This window comes from Grammomys surdaster, unplaced genomic scaffold, assembly GCF_004785775.1.
Source record: "Grammomys surdaster isolate TR1022 unplaced genomic scaffold, NIH_TR_1.0 97, whole genome shotgun sequence".
In the NCBI taxonomy this organism is placed as follows: Eukaryota; Metazoa; Chordata; class Mammalia; order Rodentia; family Muridae; genus Grammomys; species Grammomys surdaster.
Window position 1 is genome coordinate 18,620,954 of NW_021604576.1, and position 20,103 is coordinate 18,641,056.

General features: G+C 42.6%; 1 protein-coding gene across 1 annotated transcript in view; it reads right to left on the bottom strand.

Moving 5' to 3' along the window:
• Positions 1-3,307, bottom strand: part of Pm20d2 (peptidase M20 domain containing 2) — a 16,375-nt gene extending 13,068 nt beyond the window's left edge. The window contains exons 1-2 of the mRNA XM_028780840.1: positions 2,858-3,307; positions 938-1,086 (exon numbers count right to left, since the gene is read on the bottom strand). Of these exons, the coding sequence (XP_028636673.1) occupies positions 938-1,086; positions 2,858-3,307 (599 nt within the window). The remainder of the gene's footprint in view (positions 1-937; positions 1,087-2,857) is intronic.
• Between the last annotated feature and the right edge of the window lie 16,796 nt (positions 3,308-20,103).

Consider the following 20,103-nt stretch of genomic DNA (forward strand, 5'->3'; position numbering starts at 1 on the left):
GAAGGAAGGAAGGAAGGAAGGAAGGAAGGAAGGAAGGAAGGAAGGAAGGAAGGAAGAATTAAAAAGACTACCCTCTGAAAACAAAGTCTGGCAGAGCTCAGAGAAGTGAAATTCTTGAGCACTGCTACACAGCAGGAAAAGTTCTATTATCACACCCCAGAGTCCCAGCTACTAGAGAATTAGCTGACACAGCCCAGCAGTGGCTCCTCCGAACTGGACCACTAACCATACCACAACTGTCTCTACTCTCACCATCATTTGTGGTTAAAAATTCCCACCAGTTCAAGGACACATCCCTCTAGATGCAAAAGAGAACCCTCCCCCAGTTCCATAGAACCAAGTTAAAAGCAGCACGAAGAAGTGCTTTCTTCTCAAGTCTTAACAAAACCATCCCTGGTACAGACAATTCTCTATCAAAGGACAGCTGTTTTCCTGGAGCCAGACTAAGTTCAAAAGAGAACACGAGTGTTTGATACTCCTTTAATAATAGTTCAATTATGACCATAATAACAAATTATGATCTGAAGGGAGGATGTAAAGCAAACCGCACATCATTATTGTCCAGTTCCCAGGGTCTTCTGTGCAGGCCACACTAGCCTCACGCTCCTCCTGCCTTAACCTCCTGAGGAATGAGATTAGAGGTGAGTAGCCCATGCCCAGTTCATTTTACATTATAAATGTATGAATGTAGAGGTTTAGTGTCTGACTCACTTTTCTTTTTTAAACTATGTCTGTGTGTGGTGGGGGAGGGTGTCCATGAGCATGCAATGGGACACCTGTGGAGATCAAGGGACAACTCTGTTCTCTCCGATTAGATGTGGGTTCTGGGGACTGAACTCAGGTCCCTAGGCTTGCAATGACAAGTGCTTTTGCCATAGCTTCGAGTGTTCTTCAGTCTGTTGCCCACTAAGAAATTATCTTCCATGTGATTACTTACTCATGCTCGGCCACATCCGGTAGATAGGCGGCATTCTCTTGAGATGGATGAGCCATAAAGACAACATCAAGGTTTTCAAAAGCACCTGCTTCAATTAGATCAATTTTGCCACCACCATCTTCTTCTGCAGGGGTTCCCAGGACAATCACCTACAAGGAAATTGCAGACGTTAGTAAAGAGATCCCTAGCAGGAAAACATTACACATTTTAGTGCATGTGCATTCAGAATATATACCTAAGTCCTTAAACCCCGGAGAGAAGTTATAGTCTGACATTTATACTATGAATTAAAATATATGGTGCAGAATCACAAAATGTAATTTGTATTGTTACAGTAATCTGGTATAAATGCATATTAGAAATGCTATAGGAAAATTTCCCCAATTTTATACTCATCTTAAATTAAACTAAGTTATAACAAAGACAAAAAAAAAAGCAGAATTCTATGTACTTCAACATTTGCTAGGACTTATCTGTTAAAGTTTCTTCATGGCTAAGCCTATTAGTGTATGTAGATGACAGGTATAATTAGTCATAAGTTTTACTGGTGAGGACCTTGCAAGTGGCCTGTTACCCTCACAAGAAACCTGTGAGGTAGTAAGTAGTCTGAATCACTTCAGGCAGGCTGCAGGCTTCCCGGATTACAGAGCTACTCTTCAGAGCTTAGATAGCTTTGCTGGCCTTCTGGTTGGAACTCTGACTCCTTCCTCACTGAGAAACCACCTTAAAAGTCTTAATTCATTAACCTTTCATTGATAAGCATTAAACAACCTCAGCGCCATGGTTAGAAACCGCCGACTATTACACAAACTTACTAATTCGATTCCACCAGTTCAACCAGGAAGATTTAATGGTCACCAAACACCTAATCAAACAAAAGAGAACTTTACAGAATAAACATTTTACTTTGATATTCAAGCTTAACTTCTTCAAGCAATTTTTTTTAAAAAGCAATGACACATCATCTGCATAAAGTTAATGTATTGTTAAGGTCATGTATAAAAATACAATGAAACAAGAGGAGGTTTTTATAAAGGCTTTACTTGCAAAGGGAATCCACTCATATCCCATTTTCTGGTAAGAGAGGAACGTTGCTGAGAACAACCACTTGAAATTTGAGGTTGGTATACTTCTCAAAATCTGGTTTATTTATTTTTAAATTTATCAGGTATCTTAAATTGAGTTGCTTTTTGAGGGAGGGCGTACGACAGGGTCTCTATGTAATCCCGACTTCCTGGAGCTCATATAGACTAGGCTGACCTCGAACTCACAGAGCTCCACCTGGGATGCACCACCACTCCTGGCCTCTGAGCTGCTCCTTACCCTGAACCTACTGGGCTCATTGCCAACTGCTGAGAACTTTCCTAAGTCCATCCAAGGGTCCTCCTCAAACAAAACAAAAACCCAGAGGCATAAAAGAGAAGGTAGTGAAAGGGGAAAGGGCCCCAAGAGATGTTGTAGAGGATTATTGTCACTGGGGAGGATGAACCGGGCTGAGTGACAGATGGTTGGTTCTTGGCTCACAGAATTAAATATACCATCCGAAAGAGTAAACACAAGATCAGACCTGCCTAAGACAGACATGCACGACATTCTCCTGCTTAAAGAACGGAGTCGCCTGTTTAATATGAAATAAAAATGTACATGTAAATACGAACCCATCTACGTAGTAAATGTTTTGTTTGCTTCTCCGTTAGTTCTACTCTTTTAGAAGTTTGGCAGTCTGGTGGTAGTTGTAAACAGTGTAACTTACTATACAAATACCAATTACTCAAATCAAAATCTTTTGTTTGTCTGTTAGGTCTACAACATTTATTTCCTCTAGAGATCACACAACTGCAGCTGTTTACCACCAAAAATAACTGGTCTGGCACTCCGAGCTGGATCCGGCACACCCCGCGCTGGCCCGGCGTGGCTCACCTTGACCGGCAGCGGCGCAGCGATGCTCTCCAGCGCAGCCCGCAGGCCGAGCGCCGCAGCCGCCCCGACCTCGGCGATGAGGTTGTGGCCGCAGGCGTGGCCCAGGGCTGGCAGCGCGTCGTACTCGCACAGGAAGCCCAGCTGCAGCGCGCGGGGCCCGGCCGCGGCCTCCGGCGGCGCCCACTCGGCACGGAAAGCGGTGGGGAGTCCGAAGTGCGGCTGCACCGCCCACGAGGCTGCCGGCGGCTCGCGCTCGAAGAAGCGCGTGAGCTCGCCGTGCGCGCCGTGCTCTTCGTAGGCCAGCTCGGGCGCGCTCCAGATGGCGCGGCTCAACGCGCCCAGGCGTTCGGCCGCTTCGTCGATGCGCTCGGCCGCGCGCCGCTTCAGCAGCTCCAGCTCCGCCGCGCCGCTCGTGCCCGGCTCGGCCGGCCGCTCCACCACCGGACCCATGGCGCGGGCGTGCTACGGTCTATGCTAGTCTGCCCTCTGCGAGGCTCGGCGGCGCTCGGCGGCCCTCGGCTGTCTTGTCGGTCTTCGGCAACGCTCGGCGCCGCTCGGCAGTCCTTGCCAGTCCTGTGCAACGCTCCGCACCTTGGCAGCGCTTGGCGGCCCTTGGCAACGCTTAGCTGTCCTCGGCAGCCCTCGGCAAGTCTAGGCGCCTCGGCAGCCCTTGGCAGTCGGCAACGCTCGGCTGTCCTTGTCAGTCCTCGGTGGCCCTCGGCGGTTTCGGTGACCAGAGTTCCGCGCTCGTCCACTGTACAGCACAACCTTGACTCTAACTTAAATCCCCCAAGACCAGGAGTTGCCCTGTAGCTCCGCCCCCAAAGCTGGGGCGTCAACTCCTCCTAAGAAGAGGAATTGTATATGAGAAGTTTCATCCAAAATTTTGATTGATGATAAGCTCAAGTCATGATTTGCACAGCTTGTGTTCGTATCATAACGGGTCTAAAGTTACCTGATGAAGAAATTCACGGAGTCATACTCTCATTTTCCTCCAGAGTGATGATACAAGTTCAAAAATTGTTATTGATGATACACCTAATAATTACTGTTCTGAGGTTAAAAGCTTCTGCCGGTTCTTTCTGTTCTACCGTCTCTTAAATTGCCACAACTAGGTCAAGATACAATATATAATTTTTTTAAAGGAGCGCACCCCTTTAATCCCAGCACTTGGGAGGCAGAGGCAGGTGGATCTCTGAGTTCGAGGCCAGCCTGGTCTACAGAGTGAGTTCCAGGACAGCCAGGGCCACACAGAGTAAACTTGATGGAGGGAGGGAAGGAGGGAAGAAAAAGATTGTAATCAATTTTTACTAGTTTATACCCTAACAATGCCAGAATTCAGGTCACACTCTAATGTGAAAAAACTATCCTTAGTTAACACCCTAATCGAACGAAACTCAGCCCTAAACACAATAAATGTGGTATAAAGTCATGGATGGGCTCAGGTTCCTGTTTTAAAACTTTTTTTTTTTTTTACATTTTTTTGTGTTATTTTGTTTGAATATTTTGTCTGAAAGTATGCCGCCATGTCTGGTGCCTGAGGAGGTCAGAAGAGGGCATCAGATCGCCTGAAACTGGAATTACACATGATTGGGAGCCACCATGTGGGTGAATGGGAACTGAACCCTGGTCCTCTGGCAAGCACAACAAATGCTCTTAATGGCTGAACTATCTCTCCAGCACCACCGTCATTTTTCTTAATAAACTTTACTCTTGATACACACCTTACAGGATTCCTCCAGCATCCATGAGACTTCAGATTATTTTGCTCAATGAATTGGCTAAAAGCCAGAATAATGTTACAATAATAAGAGCACTTACTCTATACCAAGTGCTCTTCTGGATGTTTTAACTGTTAATACCTAGTTCTCATCCCAACCTACGAGGTTATTAATGCTGTGACCATTTGTCTTCCATTTACAGATGAATATCCAAAATAACACAGCCCACTAAGTACTGGGCACAGCGTTCCACAGAAGACAATGTTTAACCACCACACTTGATTGCTTGTGACATCTGAATTAATAAATGCATCTATTTACATTACAACGGGCAGGTTCATCTTCAATAAATTTTCAGCAGAACTCTGCCAATAGCAGTGCAAATCCTATGTGTTCTCATTCGGCAGCAGTAAACAGCTACAGACAGGCTTGTATATAAACTTTAGAGACAAGCTGCTATTTAGGTTGCCTGCTACAAAGTATAGTGTTGTCATCTGAGGTGGTGGAAAGATGCGTAACTCTGGGCTGGGTTCATCCTGAGTATATATGCCCACACGTACATATATGTACTCAGTTTCTAATTTTGGCCTCATGGATTTCTTGTGCATGGTAATTTGAATTCCTGAATCTCTTTAATAAATTGTGATGGTTTGTTTGAATGGGTATCTTCTCTTTGGTCTTCATACTTTTTTGTTCCATTTTCTAGCACCTAACAGCATATATCATGTATCCCTTGTGGTGGTTTGAATAAGAATGGTCCCAGTAGATTCCTATATTTGAATGCTTGGTCATCAGGGAGAGGCATTACTTGACAGGGATTAGCTGTGGCTTTGTTGGAGGAAGAGTGTCATGGGGGTGTTGGGGGGGAAGGTAAAAGCCCAAGCCAGGCCCAGTGTCTTTCTCTTCCTACTTCCAGTGGATTGGATGTAAAACATTGTGGTACTTCTCTAGCACCATGTCTGCCTATATGACATCATGTTTCCTGTCATGATGATAGTGGATTAAACCCATGAAACTGTAAGATAGCCCCAATAAATGCTTTTCTTTGATAAGATCTGCCATGGACACAGTGTCTCTTCATAGCCATAGAACTCTGACTAAGACGTCCTTCCTCTGGGACAGTAGATATTTTTTTGGGTAGTTATTATTCTTGACTCTCATGGTAGTATTATTACCCATTACACTACACCAATCTACCAACTGAAACCTCAGCTCCATGCAACTTTATAGCTCCTCAGACCTTGACTTGGAGATGAGAGTCGGGTGAGCAGAAAGCATGTCTTTATTTGTTGGAGTGTGTGTGTGCACGCATGTAGAGGCCAGAGCAGGACTTCAGGGTTTTCTTTATTGCTCTCCTTCTTATCGCCTTGAGACAGGGTCTCTCATTGAACCCATAGCCCCCTGTTTTGGCTAAGCTGGCTGGCCAGCCTCCCAGGGTCTAGCTGTCTGCCTTCCATCAAAACTGGACACACAGACAAACAGACAGACAGACAGACACACACACACACACACACACACACACACACACACACACACAGAGCCATATCCAGCTTTTTACAAGGGCAGTGGGGATTTGAACTTATACTTGCAGAGCAAGTGCTTTTACATTTTGAGCCATCTTCCCAGCTCAAGAATACCCTCCTAAAGCTGGGTTGGACCCGGCATTATTGAAATGTACTTTAAAAAAAAAAACAAACTCAAATCTTTTAACTATTCTACATACAGCTGTCTGCACTATCTATGATACCACTAAGGACACTGAAAAACCTCATCCCTTTACCTGAGGCTGGAGTTAAAAAATACTATTAAAATACTATTTATTAAAAAAAATAAATAGTAATAGAATGTACTATTAAGTGGTGTTTTTCGTTGGGGGGGCTGGTTGGGTTTTGTTCCTTTGTTTCCTTTTTGGATCGAAGGAACTAGAAACAAATATAAATAGTTCTACATGATGTATAGTTTTTTTTTTTAAAAAGATTTATTTATTTTATTTATATGTAGCTGTCTTCAGACACACCAGGAGAGGGCACCATGTGAGCCACCATATGTGGTTGCTGGGAATTGAACTCAGGACCTTTGGAAGAGCAGTCAGTGCTCCTAACGGCTGAGCCATCTCTCCAGCCCTGATGTATAGTTTTAAAGTATAAATATGTCTTTCTTCCCAGGCTACTCACAAAACAAGCTCCCATCACAGAGGATAATAACTTTGAAATGGAAATTCCTGACAAATAGATACTTTGTTGGAATAAAGGGGGAGGGGGTTTAGTTACTTCGGGAAAACAGCTGAAATACCACCCACATCATACTACATATTATTTCAGCTTTCAGATTCAGATTCTTTGGGTAGGATAAAAATAATCCTGTAATGAAATCCCCAACACAGACCAGCAAAACGTGACCTACGTGAGATCACAAACAGCAGAATGGAATGGGGGGAAAGGATTTAAGGGGAGAGTAAAGGGAACTAGAAATCCTGGTGAGGAACAGTGTGTAGAAGGAGAGTAAAAGATCTGACTCACGGAGAAAATACAGTTGTGTCCCCCCAGAGCAAAATAGTAGATAGGAACCGTCCCTGATGTCTTCAGTTACCATGTTTGAGCCTGGACAATTCTGAGTAGTACGGGGCAGGATCATGGCAGGATCTGTGGGCTGCTAATAATGCAAAGAAAGAAATACGGTGTCACTACAGAATATTGCCCATCAAATCTTCCTAAGCAATCCTCAGAGGACATCACTATCTCTAGAATAAATAATTTCTAACTGAAATAAGCCAGTAACATACAATCCAGGAACTCACGTGAGCTGAGGTGTTGAGAGAGCTAGCTGCCACATACTAGAAAACAAAGACCTGAGGGAGTAGGTCAGAAGAAAGGTGAACTTTGATTAGGGTGGAAGGGTGTCTTAGCCATTGTTCTCATTCTTTGAAGAAACCCTGTAACCAAGGTAACTAACTCTTAGAATGCATTTAATTGGGGCTTGCTTACAGTTCTAGAGGTTTAGTCCATTATCATCATGGTGGAGAGCATGGTAGAATGCATGGTTCTGGAGCAGTAGCTGAGCGCTACATCCTGATCCACAGGCTGAGAGCCACTGGGCCTGGCATGGACTTCTGAAATCTCAAAACCCACCCCAGTGACACACCTCCCCAACCAAGGCCACACCCCAATTCTTCTAATCTTATCAAACAGCTTCACTCCCCAGTGGACCAAACATTCAACTATTAACCTAGGGGAGCCGTCCTCATGCAAGCCACACATTCCACTCCTACACCCCCATATAGTTGTATCATAATACAAAACACATCAGTCCAACTTCAAAATTCTCCAGTTTACTACAGTCTTAAAACTGTTTAAAAGTCCAAAGAGGAGAAGGGGAGGGAGGGGGAAAGAATTGTGGGAAGGGGGGACTGGGAGGGTGACAGCTCCAGCACTGCCCGCAGCAGCAGTACCGAGCTCAGGCATAGACCTGGGGGATTAAAGAAAGACTCAGACTCGGGTCATCCGTTATAAGAGAATGCCAAAACTTTTACTGAGCAGGTTCAATATATATACACCAAGCCAGGGAAGGAAAAATACAAACTCAGGAAAAAGCAGGAACTCAACTGGGGGGCAATAGGATGTCAAGTATAAATTCCCTTCCTGGGACACCAGGCCTTAGTCAGGATGTTTTGATCCCAGAGGAACCGCAAAATGTTACTTAGTAGACAGCAGCATACGGAAAGGCTCAGCCAGGGCATAGCAGTCCTTCTACAGGAGAGGGGTAGTGAGTTGGATGTAAAGTGAATAAGTTAAATAAATAACAAAAAAGTCCAAAGTTTGAAGTCTCCTCTGAGACTCACGACAATCTCTTAATTATAACCCCCTATAAGGCCAAAGTAAAAAAAAAACCACACACTTCCAACATGCAATGGCATAGAATACACATTACCATCTTAATAGGGAAGAGGGGGAGCATAATGAGGAAATACAGGACCAAAGCAGGACCAAAAACATCAGGGCAAACTCAAATTCTGCATCTCCACTCCTGATTGTTCCTGGTAGACCACCAGAGATGACCACTCAGGCAGTTTATGGCCAATTGAAAGCCTTTAGTCCAGCCTACTAGAACCACATCCAAGTGTTCTGAGAACTGAGTATGGCCCCGAGTGTCCAGAACATGAAGTGTTTGAAGGGAAAAACTACATTCTTGCATCTTGCTTGGGAACTTTGGGGGAGTGGGGGCTTTGTAGAAGCAAGCAATTTAACAGAAGCTAAGATAAGCTGTTAGCTGAAGATGACAAGGACATCTAAGAGGAGGTGAGAATGCACATTGGAAGTGCATTTTTCTATACTGACTATGCAAAATGGCATACCAGAGGAGAAGCATCCAGGGAGTAAAGAAATCAGGAAGGAAAAACTCGAGCTGAGAAAGCAACCCTGGGAAACTCCAGAGACCCGCACTTATATTGGACAGGGGGTCTGTGTTGTAGTTAGGGTTACATTACTATGATAAAACACCATGACCAAAAGCAAGTTGAGTAAGAAAGGGTTTATTTGGCTTACACTTCTACATCATAATCCATCACTGAACAGAATCAAAGACAGAAATCCAGGTAGGAACCTGGTGGGTATCGCTGTTGCAGAGGCCATGGAGGAGTGCTGCTTACTGGCTTGCTCATCATGGCTTGTTCAGCCTGAACCCAGGACCACTTGCCCTGGATGGATGTCACCACCCACAATGGGCTGAACTCTTTTGAGTCAATCACTAATTAAGAAAATGCTCTACAGAGAGATCTCATGGAGACGTTTTCTCACTGAAGTCTCCTCCTTTCAGATAACACTAGCTTGTGGCGGGTTGACATAAAACTAGCCAGCACAGTTTGTTACTACTTGTTTTCAAGTTCTGTACAGATTTTCTCCAATGACCCACAAAAGGGAGGAAGGTATTTCAAAGCCCTAGCTGCCCCCATGCTCCATGACTTCCAGATCCCTTTGGCTTCCTTCTCTCCTGCCAAGTGAGATTAGCTGCTCTGCTTGCCACAGCCATTCCTGGAAATGAGGACAGCAAAGGCCTGTCCAGGGTCAGGCCTGTCCTTTATGCCGATCCTCCACGACCAACACACAAACACTTGATTGTGGTAGATAAGCTGTCTCTCCTAAAGGCTACGAGTGGAGACTGTCAACTGCTCCTCATCCCATTGATACAATATAAAACCTAGCTGGAAACAGCACAGAAAGGACCTGTGACAGCTCTCAATGTATAGGCCTTTAAACAACTCTTGCATTGGTTTATCGTGTGTGTGTGTGTGTGTGTGTGTGTGATCATAAACCTAAGTGCAGACATGAATATGCTACAGAACATGTGTGCAGGTTAGAGGAAAACCTCCAATGACTGGCTGTCCTTGTCTTCCACTTTGCTTGAGACAGCTGTTCACTGCAGCATCTGCTAGGCTAGCTGACCCATGAATGATTCAGGGCCAACATCATCAAATCAGAGACTTAAAACATTCTAGCAGAGAGCTAGGAAGCCCACTGACACAATAGAGTCCTAAGAGAGGAGTATCCTCTCTAAGAGGCTTCCAAGAAAAAAGAACAAGTAACAACAGAAAGATAATAGCATCAAATTGGGGCTTACAAGCATCCAGCAGAAAGAGACTGAGGTAGCCCCTCTAGGTCAGCCAGCTGAGTTTTCCATCCAGAGTGTCCCATCTGTGAGGCTCCCAAGTACAGGAGAAAACAGCAGCCGACAGAGAATACATCTACAAATCTGCTCAGTGGGCAGGCGAGACAGCTTAGCAGCCAGCACGCTGCCAAGTCTAATGCCGGGAGCGTGATTGCAGGGTGGTAGAAGGATGGAATGTAGAACATGCATACACCATACACACACACACACACACACACACACACACACACACACACACACAAATACATTCACATATTTACTCACACAAAATAGTTCCTGTCCTAGCTTAAGCAATGGCTGAGAATTATTTAAATATCAAGAGTTACAGGTATAAATTATACTTGAGCTTGATTTTATTTTATCCTTCACTGCTGATATCAAAGGAAGACCATGCACACAGTAGGCAGGGGGGAGGTCATACACACAGTAGGCAGGGGGGAGGCCAATGCACACAGATAGACTACACTGCTTAGCTACTTCTCAGTCCCTCTAAGTTGAATTTCAAAACAAGTTTCTAACTTATGTATTCTCTGTTAATGTAGTAATAGGAGTTAGGAATCTTATTTTTGGTTTGGTTTGGTTGTTGAGACAGTGACTACTCCAGGCGGGATGTGTCAGCTGTTGGGAAACGGTTCTAATGCTTTGTCTTAATTTGGCACCCAAAGGCTGCTTCCAGACATTGAGGGTCCTTGCCCCCAGTTGGCTTTGATCATACAGCCAATGGTTGGGCAGGGAGACGGAGGTGGGACTTTTAGATTATGTGTACAAGGGACTGAGGGGGAGAAGAACAGAAGAGTATCCCCATGATGGGGGAGCAAGGAGAATAGACTTAAAAGGCTGCTGATGTGGGAAAGTGGCCTTAGGGACCACTCCCCCAATTATGTCTGGGATACCAGAGATGAAATGTAGAACTCACTATTAAAAATTATTTAGAGATTCTCAGATGGAATACAAATACACCATGATATAAGATTAGGAGGAAGGAAGAATTGGCTTCTTAGCAGGCTACAGATTAGAGCCACATGGGGATTTTTTCAGTTCTGGACTATACAAAAAGCTTGAGCTCAGAGATGCTGGGAGCCCCTGCTGTGCACAGAGACAGGCTGGCTGCTTGGAGGAAAGCAGAGAGAGGCAGACAATAGAAGCTGCCTGCCTCCCACAGACAGATAAACAAAAGCATACAGATAGATGGGAGATTGAATGAAAAAATGCTTTAAAATTTTTTTAAAAGGTCTATTCCACAGTAAATACTTGGATTCTTTTGAACATAGTATACACAGCAATTCTGGGATTGTTCAGCCTGGTATGACAAAAATGGAGCCTGGAAATAGGCTTATACAATAAGTAAAAGAGAATTTAAAGGGGTTGATGTCAAAAGTATCCCCTCTCCAGGAAAAAGACATTGGGATGGGTATGGCCCTCATGCCTCACTGGACAACAACAGTGGGACTGGAGCCATTACAAAGTCCCCTTCAATTACTGGAAGTCAGGCCTCTATCCCTGCCTTCGCAAGATTAGTATTGCCACAGCCCTTCTATACTTAGAGAAGGGAAGAGATGTCAGGGGCAGCCCTGCTTATACACTGAAGGCCTAAAATCAGCCATAGGCCTAAAATCAGCAATAGGCCTGTCATACATGCATGCTAACACCAAGTCTTGTGTCTCTGTGGAAAAACATTGAAACAGATGGCTATAAGCTATTGTAAACAGTCAGCTTTTGTGGAAATTTACCAGCCTGAGTAGTCATAGACCTTGTAAATTGGTAGCCTTAGTGGATAGTACCAACTTAGATAAGGACAAGTGAATCATAGGCAGAGTCATAGTGACCTGTCCCCTGAACCTTCACCCAGCCGATACCCTATTCTGAAAGATATCTGTACTCCCCGTGAATACCCATGCTCCGGTGTCATCCCCTTCCCCATGCCCTGCTTTTTTGTGTTTATAACCCCTGTGTGAATAAGTAAAAATTATGATTTGATTTAAAAAAATAAATTAAAAAAAAAAAGAAGCTGAAAAAAGATATATCTGGGATCAAAATAAACGAGCAAATGATTTTGATAAAAAAGAGAGAATTTAATTAAAATTAAATACATAGATCAATAAATAATTGAGGCTTTTGACTTAAATTATAGGTCAAAGAGCAGGGGATAAATGGAAAAAACTTGGACAGATAAAGAACTTATGTTAATTCAAATTACATAAAGAGAAGGGGACATATGTACCCACAGAGATATTAATCTCCATAGAAGGGAGGATTTAACTATACATAGACAAATAAATAATTGAGGCTTTTGATCTTAAATTATAGGTCAAAAAGTAGGGGATAGGGAGCCTAACCTATCTCAGATAATAGAAACTTAGGCTCTGATCTCACTAATAAAAATTGATTGTATAAGAATGAAACAGGAGATAGTGGAGGAGCACTATCTCAACAGATAATATTTGTTCAGATTGCTTTAATTGCTTTGAGTTGTGTTAATTACCAAAATGAAGATTTTAAGTTCGGTGCTATTTATGATATTAAAATTCCTGGGGGAGAGAGGTCAAGCTATTAATTTAATTCATTCTATACCTTTAATCATTTCTGGTTAACGGGCCAAGGACATGCTATTTTGGGAGAGAGGCGCTGTAGGTTGACAGGAAAGGAAAAAAGGCTTTGGATCCCTTCCAGAATGATATGGATCAGATATGACAGGGGAAGATCCCCTGAAAATCTTAGGTACAGAAAAGAAAAAATTAGAGAAAATCAAACAGGACAGGTAACTTAATCTGCTGATTCCTTCACATAGGAACAGCACAATAACTGGCTTAGACATAAAAGTGTCTCCAGCCAAAACTTCAGCTAAATTTAGACAATAAATCTTGTTGGTTATTGAATCCTTAAGATTCTTCATGTCCTCCTTCATTTGGCATGAATGAAGATTTGTCACAAATGGTTGTTGATAAAATTAAATCATAAAAGGATTGTTGTCTTTCACCTTCTCAAAGAAAGAACAAAATTCAACCTTAACTGATCTGTGCACTTTGCACAATCCATATAAATATCTTAATTGTACTAAAATTTTGGTTAAGAAATTTATATATTACAGAATATACAGCTTTGGCAAGGTCCATCCTCAGGGATGCTGAAGTGATTGTTCCAGCCCCCTGCTTCTTGATGCTGTCCAGAGACTGCTTCCAGAGTACTTCAGAAATTAATGCTGATTCCTGATGGATTCGGTTCATCTAACCTCTCAGACAGACCTAGTCAGAACTTCAGTCAAGCCCTGAGCCTTCTAAGCATACAGAGACTGGATAACAGATACTAAAGCTAATTCAAAGAATTGCCCCTATTCAGCAGGAAGAAGTCATGGAGAGTCATCATCCCAATCCCTTGGGTTTGGATGTCTGGTTATGGTTATTTTATAAATTGAAGATAGGTAGTCATTTGAGCAGATAATTTGGAAATGGTCATAATTTTGAACAGGAAGGAAATAAATGGGATGGATTACTAAACTTATTCTTAAGCAAGGCATTATATAGCTACAATATTACATTGGTAGAAATCTTTATAATTGATACAAATTGAAGTTATAATTTTACATTGGTACATAATCCATAGATTGATGCAAATTTAAGATTTTCATTGGTATAAATTTCTTATATTGATACAAAATTAATATTGTTACTCTTAAATAGGCATTGTACCTATGAAACTCAATTGAGAATACAAGACTTAGACCAGTCCTTCTAATAGCTGCCATTTCAAACTGTTTAGGATGATTAAATATTGCAATTTAAGGGTTAGATAGTAAACTCATGGTAATATTAGATTCTGATCTAATTATATTAAAATGCTTTCTACAATATTCAAATGGAAACAGCTAAGAGTAGTCAAGGTTTAACAAACATCAGAAATCCACAAAATATGACATTTAATATTAATTCATTATTAAAGATCATTTGACTAGAGACATGTCTGCTCCTGACAATATCCCCTTCTTTGTTCGAAGAAGAAATTGAGCATCAAAGCCTCCATATGGAATTGCTCTAGTCTTAGCAAGATAGCCACTGGACAAAAATTACCTATTCATCTACAGACAAAAAAATACTGTCCAGTAAAGGACATGGGATAGTTGACAGTTTAGTTCTGGCAAGACAGAGCAAACAAGTCCTTCATAGTTCTGCTTCATTCCAAGGGCTGTCAGATGGTTCTGAGCCAGGGATAAAGACGTATGTTCTGACATTTTGGATAATAGGGGACTGTCCAGATCATCAGTTGTCTCTACAATTTGTTTAGATTTTGGAAGCTATGCTTTTGTGCTTCCAACATATGCTGGTAATAATTCGTTCTTAGATTTCTGATGGGGTTGAAGACTAGTTATAGTCTCATAATCAAACTCAAGTTGTTTAGCACTGAGAGAGATGATACATATTTGAAAGAATAGTTTTCAGATGGTAATGCAAGCTAAAATCAAAACATAATTCAGATACAGAATTGTAAACTAAGTCAGGACAGATGATAGAGCACTTTATCTAACTGACAAATATGATAGACTGGATGTTAAGTATGTATCATACGTAATTTACAAAATTGTTATGGTTTTGCTCAATTTATGTCTGAGAGAAGAGCTTTTTAAAAATTTGGACAGAAAGCTGAAAGTGTTAGAAAATAGTTGTAATGCTTTGTCTTAATTCGGCTCCCAAAAGCTGTGCATCCAGATGTTGAGGGTCTCTGCCCCCAGCTGGCTTTGATTGGTAGTAAAGAATTGCCATACAGCCAATGGTTGGGCAGGGAGACAGAAGCAGGACTTTTAGATTATGTATACAAGGGACTGAGGGGGAGAAGAACAGAGGAGAATCCCCATGATGGGGGAGCAAGAAGAATAGACTTAAAAGGCTGCTGATGTGGGAAAGTGGCTCAGCGGTTAAGAGCACTGACTGCTCTTCCAGGGGTCTTGAGTTCAATTCTCAGCAACTACATGGTGGCTCATAACCATCTGTAATGGGATCTGATACCGTCTTCTGTTGTGTCTGAAGACAGCTACAGTGTACTTACATAAAACAAATAGTAGTGGCAGTAGTAGTGGTAGTGGTAGTGGTAGTAGTAGTGGTAGTAGTAGTAGGAACCCAAGTCCACGTATTCGGAGTTCAGAATCCTGGCTGTTTTCCATATTCCCAATACACCTGAGAGGAACCCTCAAGCTAATTCATTAGCTACCTCAGGAGGTGTAACCTGGAGAACCTTAGGAATGTGGGAGAATCTGCCTGGCCTACACATTGCAACAATAAGTGAGGTTAGTAGAAGCTCTGTATGCAAAGAAGCTATCTCTGGTAGACATTGGACACTTGGCCAATAGAGACCCAGCAACTGCATAAATCATAGGAAACACGAGAGTCCACAACATCAAATGACCCTCTTCCCTGCATACACCTAACACCCATCTTAAGGAAAAGCTATGGTGAGGTGTGGTGGCACACACCTTTAATGCCAGTACACAAAAGGCAGAAACAGGAAGATCTCTGTTCTTTTGAGGTGAGACTGCTCTACGTAGTGAGTTCCAGGACAGCCAAGGCTACATAAAGAGAACATGTCTCAAAAATAGACAGGCAGATAGATGATAGATAGATAAATAAAATTCCATAACATTTGCTCAAAAACCAAACTAACACAAAATTTAGCAAGATAGACTTTAACATAAAATATGTCTAGCATTAGCTACCAGTTTACTGCCATCAGGAACAAAGCAGTATTCGATTCTGCTGTCATTCATCTGTGATTTCTTCCTGAAGGGATCCTTTTGAGTTCAAGACACTCACAGAATTCCAGCTACCAATCAAAACACCAGGCAATGGGACCAAAGCTGAATAAAATCCCTTCCAGGTGTGTGATTCCGCACCTGTTCCATTCCTGTCACATGTATTTGGTCAGAACACAGTTGATTTGACACCTCTGCAAGGGAGGCTGCGAGATGAAGTCCTAGGATAGGTAGCATGGCTTCTAGAACAAGTCTAGTTAAGCAGGTGGGTGAGTGGAGATGAGCAAAGCAGAAAATTATAAGTTAAGCACTTCCAAAATACCAGAAAAAATATGTAAGAATCTCTAGACAGCTAGTGGCACCTGCAATTTTGAATACAGAAAAGCAACTCTAAAGATTTGGCAAACTAAGAAGAAACACCCACTTCCAACACATTCAAGATCTTGGTTCACTTTAGGCAATACATTCATGGACTTCTGAGAGAGATTGACATGACCCTTCCTGCTTATAGAATGGGCCTTTACATATTTCCTACCCACAGCATAAGTGTAAAATTCATAAAGAGGGGTAATCATATATTCTCCAACTGGGCTGTATGAAATAGTGTTTTATAAACAAAGTGTGGGGTAGTAGTGGGGGGGATTTATAATTCATCCTGTATACATCTCCTATCAGCTGGGGATGCGGTCTGTGGTAGAGCATTTGACTGGCATCCCAAGGCCTCAGGCTCAAACCCTACCACCAAACACACCAAACAACTCTACCAGCAACAACAAAACCAACAAAACCAAGCTTCCCTATCACCTTCCACATCAAGGTTATGACCCCGTTGGGGTAGCCTCAGACTGCTCTCACTAGCGGAGACTTACCGCCATCTGCTGGGAGCTGCAGCATTAATTCTTCAAATTACCTCCTGAGCTTCAAAGCACATGCACAGAACCAAGCACAACTTAATCTTGCAGTTAGTTATAGTTCTCCCCTACGACACTCAAAACCAAAGGCATATAGTTAATCTGATTAACTTATGACAATTTGACGTGTGTGGTGACACACATCTGTAAATCGGTATTTGAAAGGCCAAGACAGGACAGTCTCAGAGTACAAGGCCAGCCTGGATTATATAGCAAGTCAGTCTCTCTCTCTTGTCTCTTCTTCTTTCTCTCTGAGTGTATGTGTGTCTTCCTCCCTCCCTCTCTCCTTTCTTCTCCTTTTCATCCCTTCTGTTTCATGATTTGACTTCTTGATAGCACTAATTAGGCTCACTGAAGAAAATAGAAGAAAAGCTAGTTATCTTACACAGCCACATGCATTATTATTTTATTTCAGAATAATAAAAATGTACTATTCGGTCTTGTAAACACCCTTGGCACATTTTAAAATCAGGACTACTCCCAGCACTAAAGTGCTTCTAAGTAAGCATGAGGACTGAGTTCCAGTACCCAGTACCCATATAAACACCATAAACACCCATGCACCTACAATTCCAACACTGAAGAAGATCCCTGGAGCTTGCTGACCAGCAAATCTAGCTGACTCAGTGAGCCCTAGGTGTTCTAAGAGACTATGTCTCAAAAAATAAGGTAGGAAATGGTTGAGGAGGGCACCTGACCTCTATTCTCCACACACATGTGCACACTCATGTGCACACATATGTGCCACAAACATGTAAAAAACATGTATCACACACATATATACACACATATTCTTAGATTTTAAACTTTGCTAACTACCTAGAAATAATTTTCTCCTCTCATGTTCTTTTTCCCAAAAGCTAGTGATGAAACTGAGACTCAGTTTGGCATGGTCCTGTGGAATGACGTCCTTCCATATAAACCTCCATCTTTGAAGGAAGCACTTTATTAAGACAATATGTTCCAAGAGAAGGTGAGATTCTGTCCTGCAGGGAAGCTCCTTGTGTTTAGGAAGTGGACAGCTCAAAGGCTTCAGGAAGTCCCTGAAACTGACCTGATATACAGACCCTCCTCATGCTGTAAAGACTGCTGAGAGACTGTAGGACAAACTAAGCTGCCTGGAAGATGCTCAGACCAGCTGTGTTGCCTGAACGATACTTTCCAACTTGTTGAGCTGCTTGTAGGTTGCTCATTGAACTGGTCCCAGCTTCCCTGAGTTGTTAAGGATACCAGAATGAGCCTTGGTAATGCAACAGTCTGAGTTATTTCTACTCCTGTAAGTAACCTCTTACCCATATCCCTGTAAGTAACCCTAACAAAACTCATCTGTTTACCAAGCTGAACTTTGGTAGTATCTGTACTTTGGTCTGTTGTGAGTACATATTTGTTCACATACACCCAGGAATAGTGTCATACAACACAAGGTGGCTTGTGGACTGTAATCCTAGTATTTGAAGACTGAAGTAGAAGGGTGGCCGTGAGTTCAAAGGCAGGCTGTGCTACATAGTGAGTTCCAGGTCAGCATGGGCTACAGATTAAAGATCTTGTCTCAACAACAACAACAAATTAGAGTTGTGTTCTCCTGCTCTCCAGGTTCTCTGGAGTGACAGAGTATAAGGTAGGTAGGTAAACAGAATGAACAAGAAGGTCTTAGCTAATCCTAGATTCCAAATGACAACCACTGCTCTTATCTATTTTACCAGAGATGAGTCTGAGGAGTAAATACCCAAACATCAGATATCATTTCCTGTGTGCCTTTGCTTTCTTTTTTTTTAGTATTGTAATTACATGTTGTTGATTTGTACATGTGTGCAGGTGTGGCACGAGTATGGCACTTTGTACATGTGAAGCTAAGGGCACAACTGTTGGAGTCTGTTCTCTCCTTCCCCTATGTAGGTTGGAATCTGTCTCGGGTTGTCGAGTTTGGTAGCAAGTACCTTTATCTACTGAACCATCTCAAAGGTCTATCTACTTTCAATATAACACACACAATGATTTAAGACATTTGTCTATTAAGACAAGCTTTAACAATTGAAAGGGATTCTGACGTTTTTCTTTTTCCAATATTCTTTATAGACCTGTAATTTCTTATTTCCTCCTCCTCCTCCCCCCACCTCCCCTCCTTCTCTTCTCCCTCCTCCTCCTCCCCCTTCTCATGGACTATTTACAGTGCTAGTACTCAAACCAAGGAAGGCCTCATCTCAGCTCTGTGGCAAAGATTTCAATTACAATGCTTTAAAGCATGGTGATGCAAGCCTGTAATTCCAGTGCTACAGAAGCTGATACGGGAAGATTGCTGTAACTGCAAGCCTACCTGGGGCTACAACCTTGAATACTAAATCAGCCAATGCAACATAATGAGACCCTGTCTCCAAGGTGAAAAAAAGGTAAAAAAATAATTATAGTATATAAACGGGGAAAGATACAAGAGTGTCTTAAAATACTTGAAAAATAAAAGTCCTGTTTAGGGGAGAAAGTAAGAAGCGTGAAATAGACAAAACTTTCAGGCAGATCACCCAAGCCACGTTGTCACTCTAGGCTAACTGTTATTCTTGCAATTTAAAATGTTTCTATTTCAATGGGGGCCGGGGGGAGTCACACTTGTGTGTGACATGTGCCAGAGGAGGCAGCAGGGCGACTTCTACTCCACAAGTATGTCTCCTCCCAAGGTGGCATCTCTCACTAAACCTGAAGATTTGGACCTCTCCATTTCTTCAGGGCTTGCTGGCCAATGAGCTTCTAGGATTCACCTGTCTCTGACCTCGAAATGCTGGGGTCACAGGTGTGTGGCCATGCCCAGGTTCTTTTACACATGGGTGCTGGGAACTCTGACTCAGGAACTCCTGTTCCTGCAAGCACTCGTATGTACTGAGCCTTCTTCCCAGTCACTAGGCCCGTTACACTCCTTGATACACCTCTGAACTCTGTATAGAGTCATCTAATGCTTTGAAGAAATGATTCAACAAGGCAGTGCTTTTGGTAACACATAGCTATATCAGTTACTGAACGTAGTTGCGTAAGACACTGGCCAAGCTTAATGCAGTATTTCTTTTTTCGAACTGTTATTTTTATTGTATATGTAAGTGTTTTGCCTACATGTATGTATGTGCATTGCTTGTGAGCCATGCATCCCACAGAGGCCACAAGAGGGTGTTGGATACTCTGGAACTGTAAGCCACCACGTGGTCTCTGGGAACAGAGCCCAGGCCCAGGGCA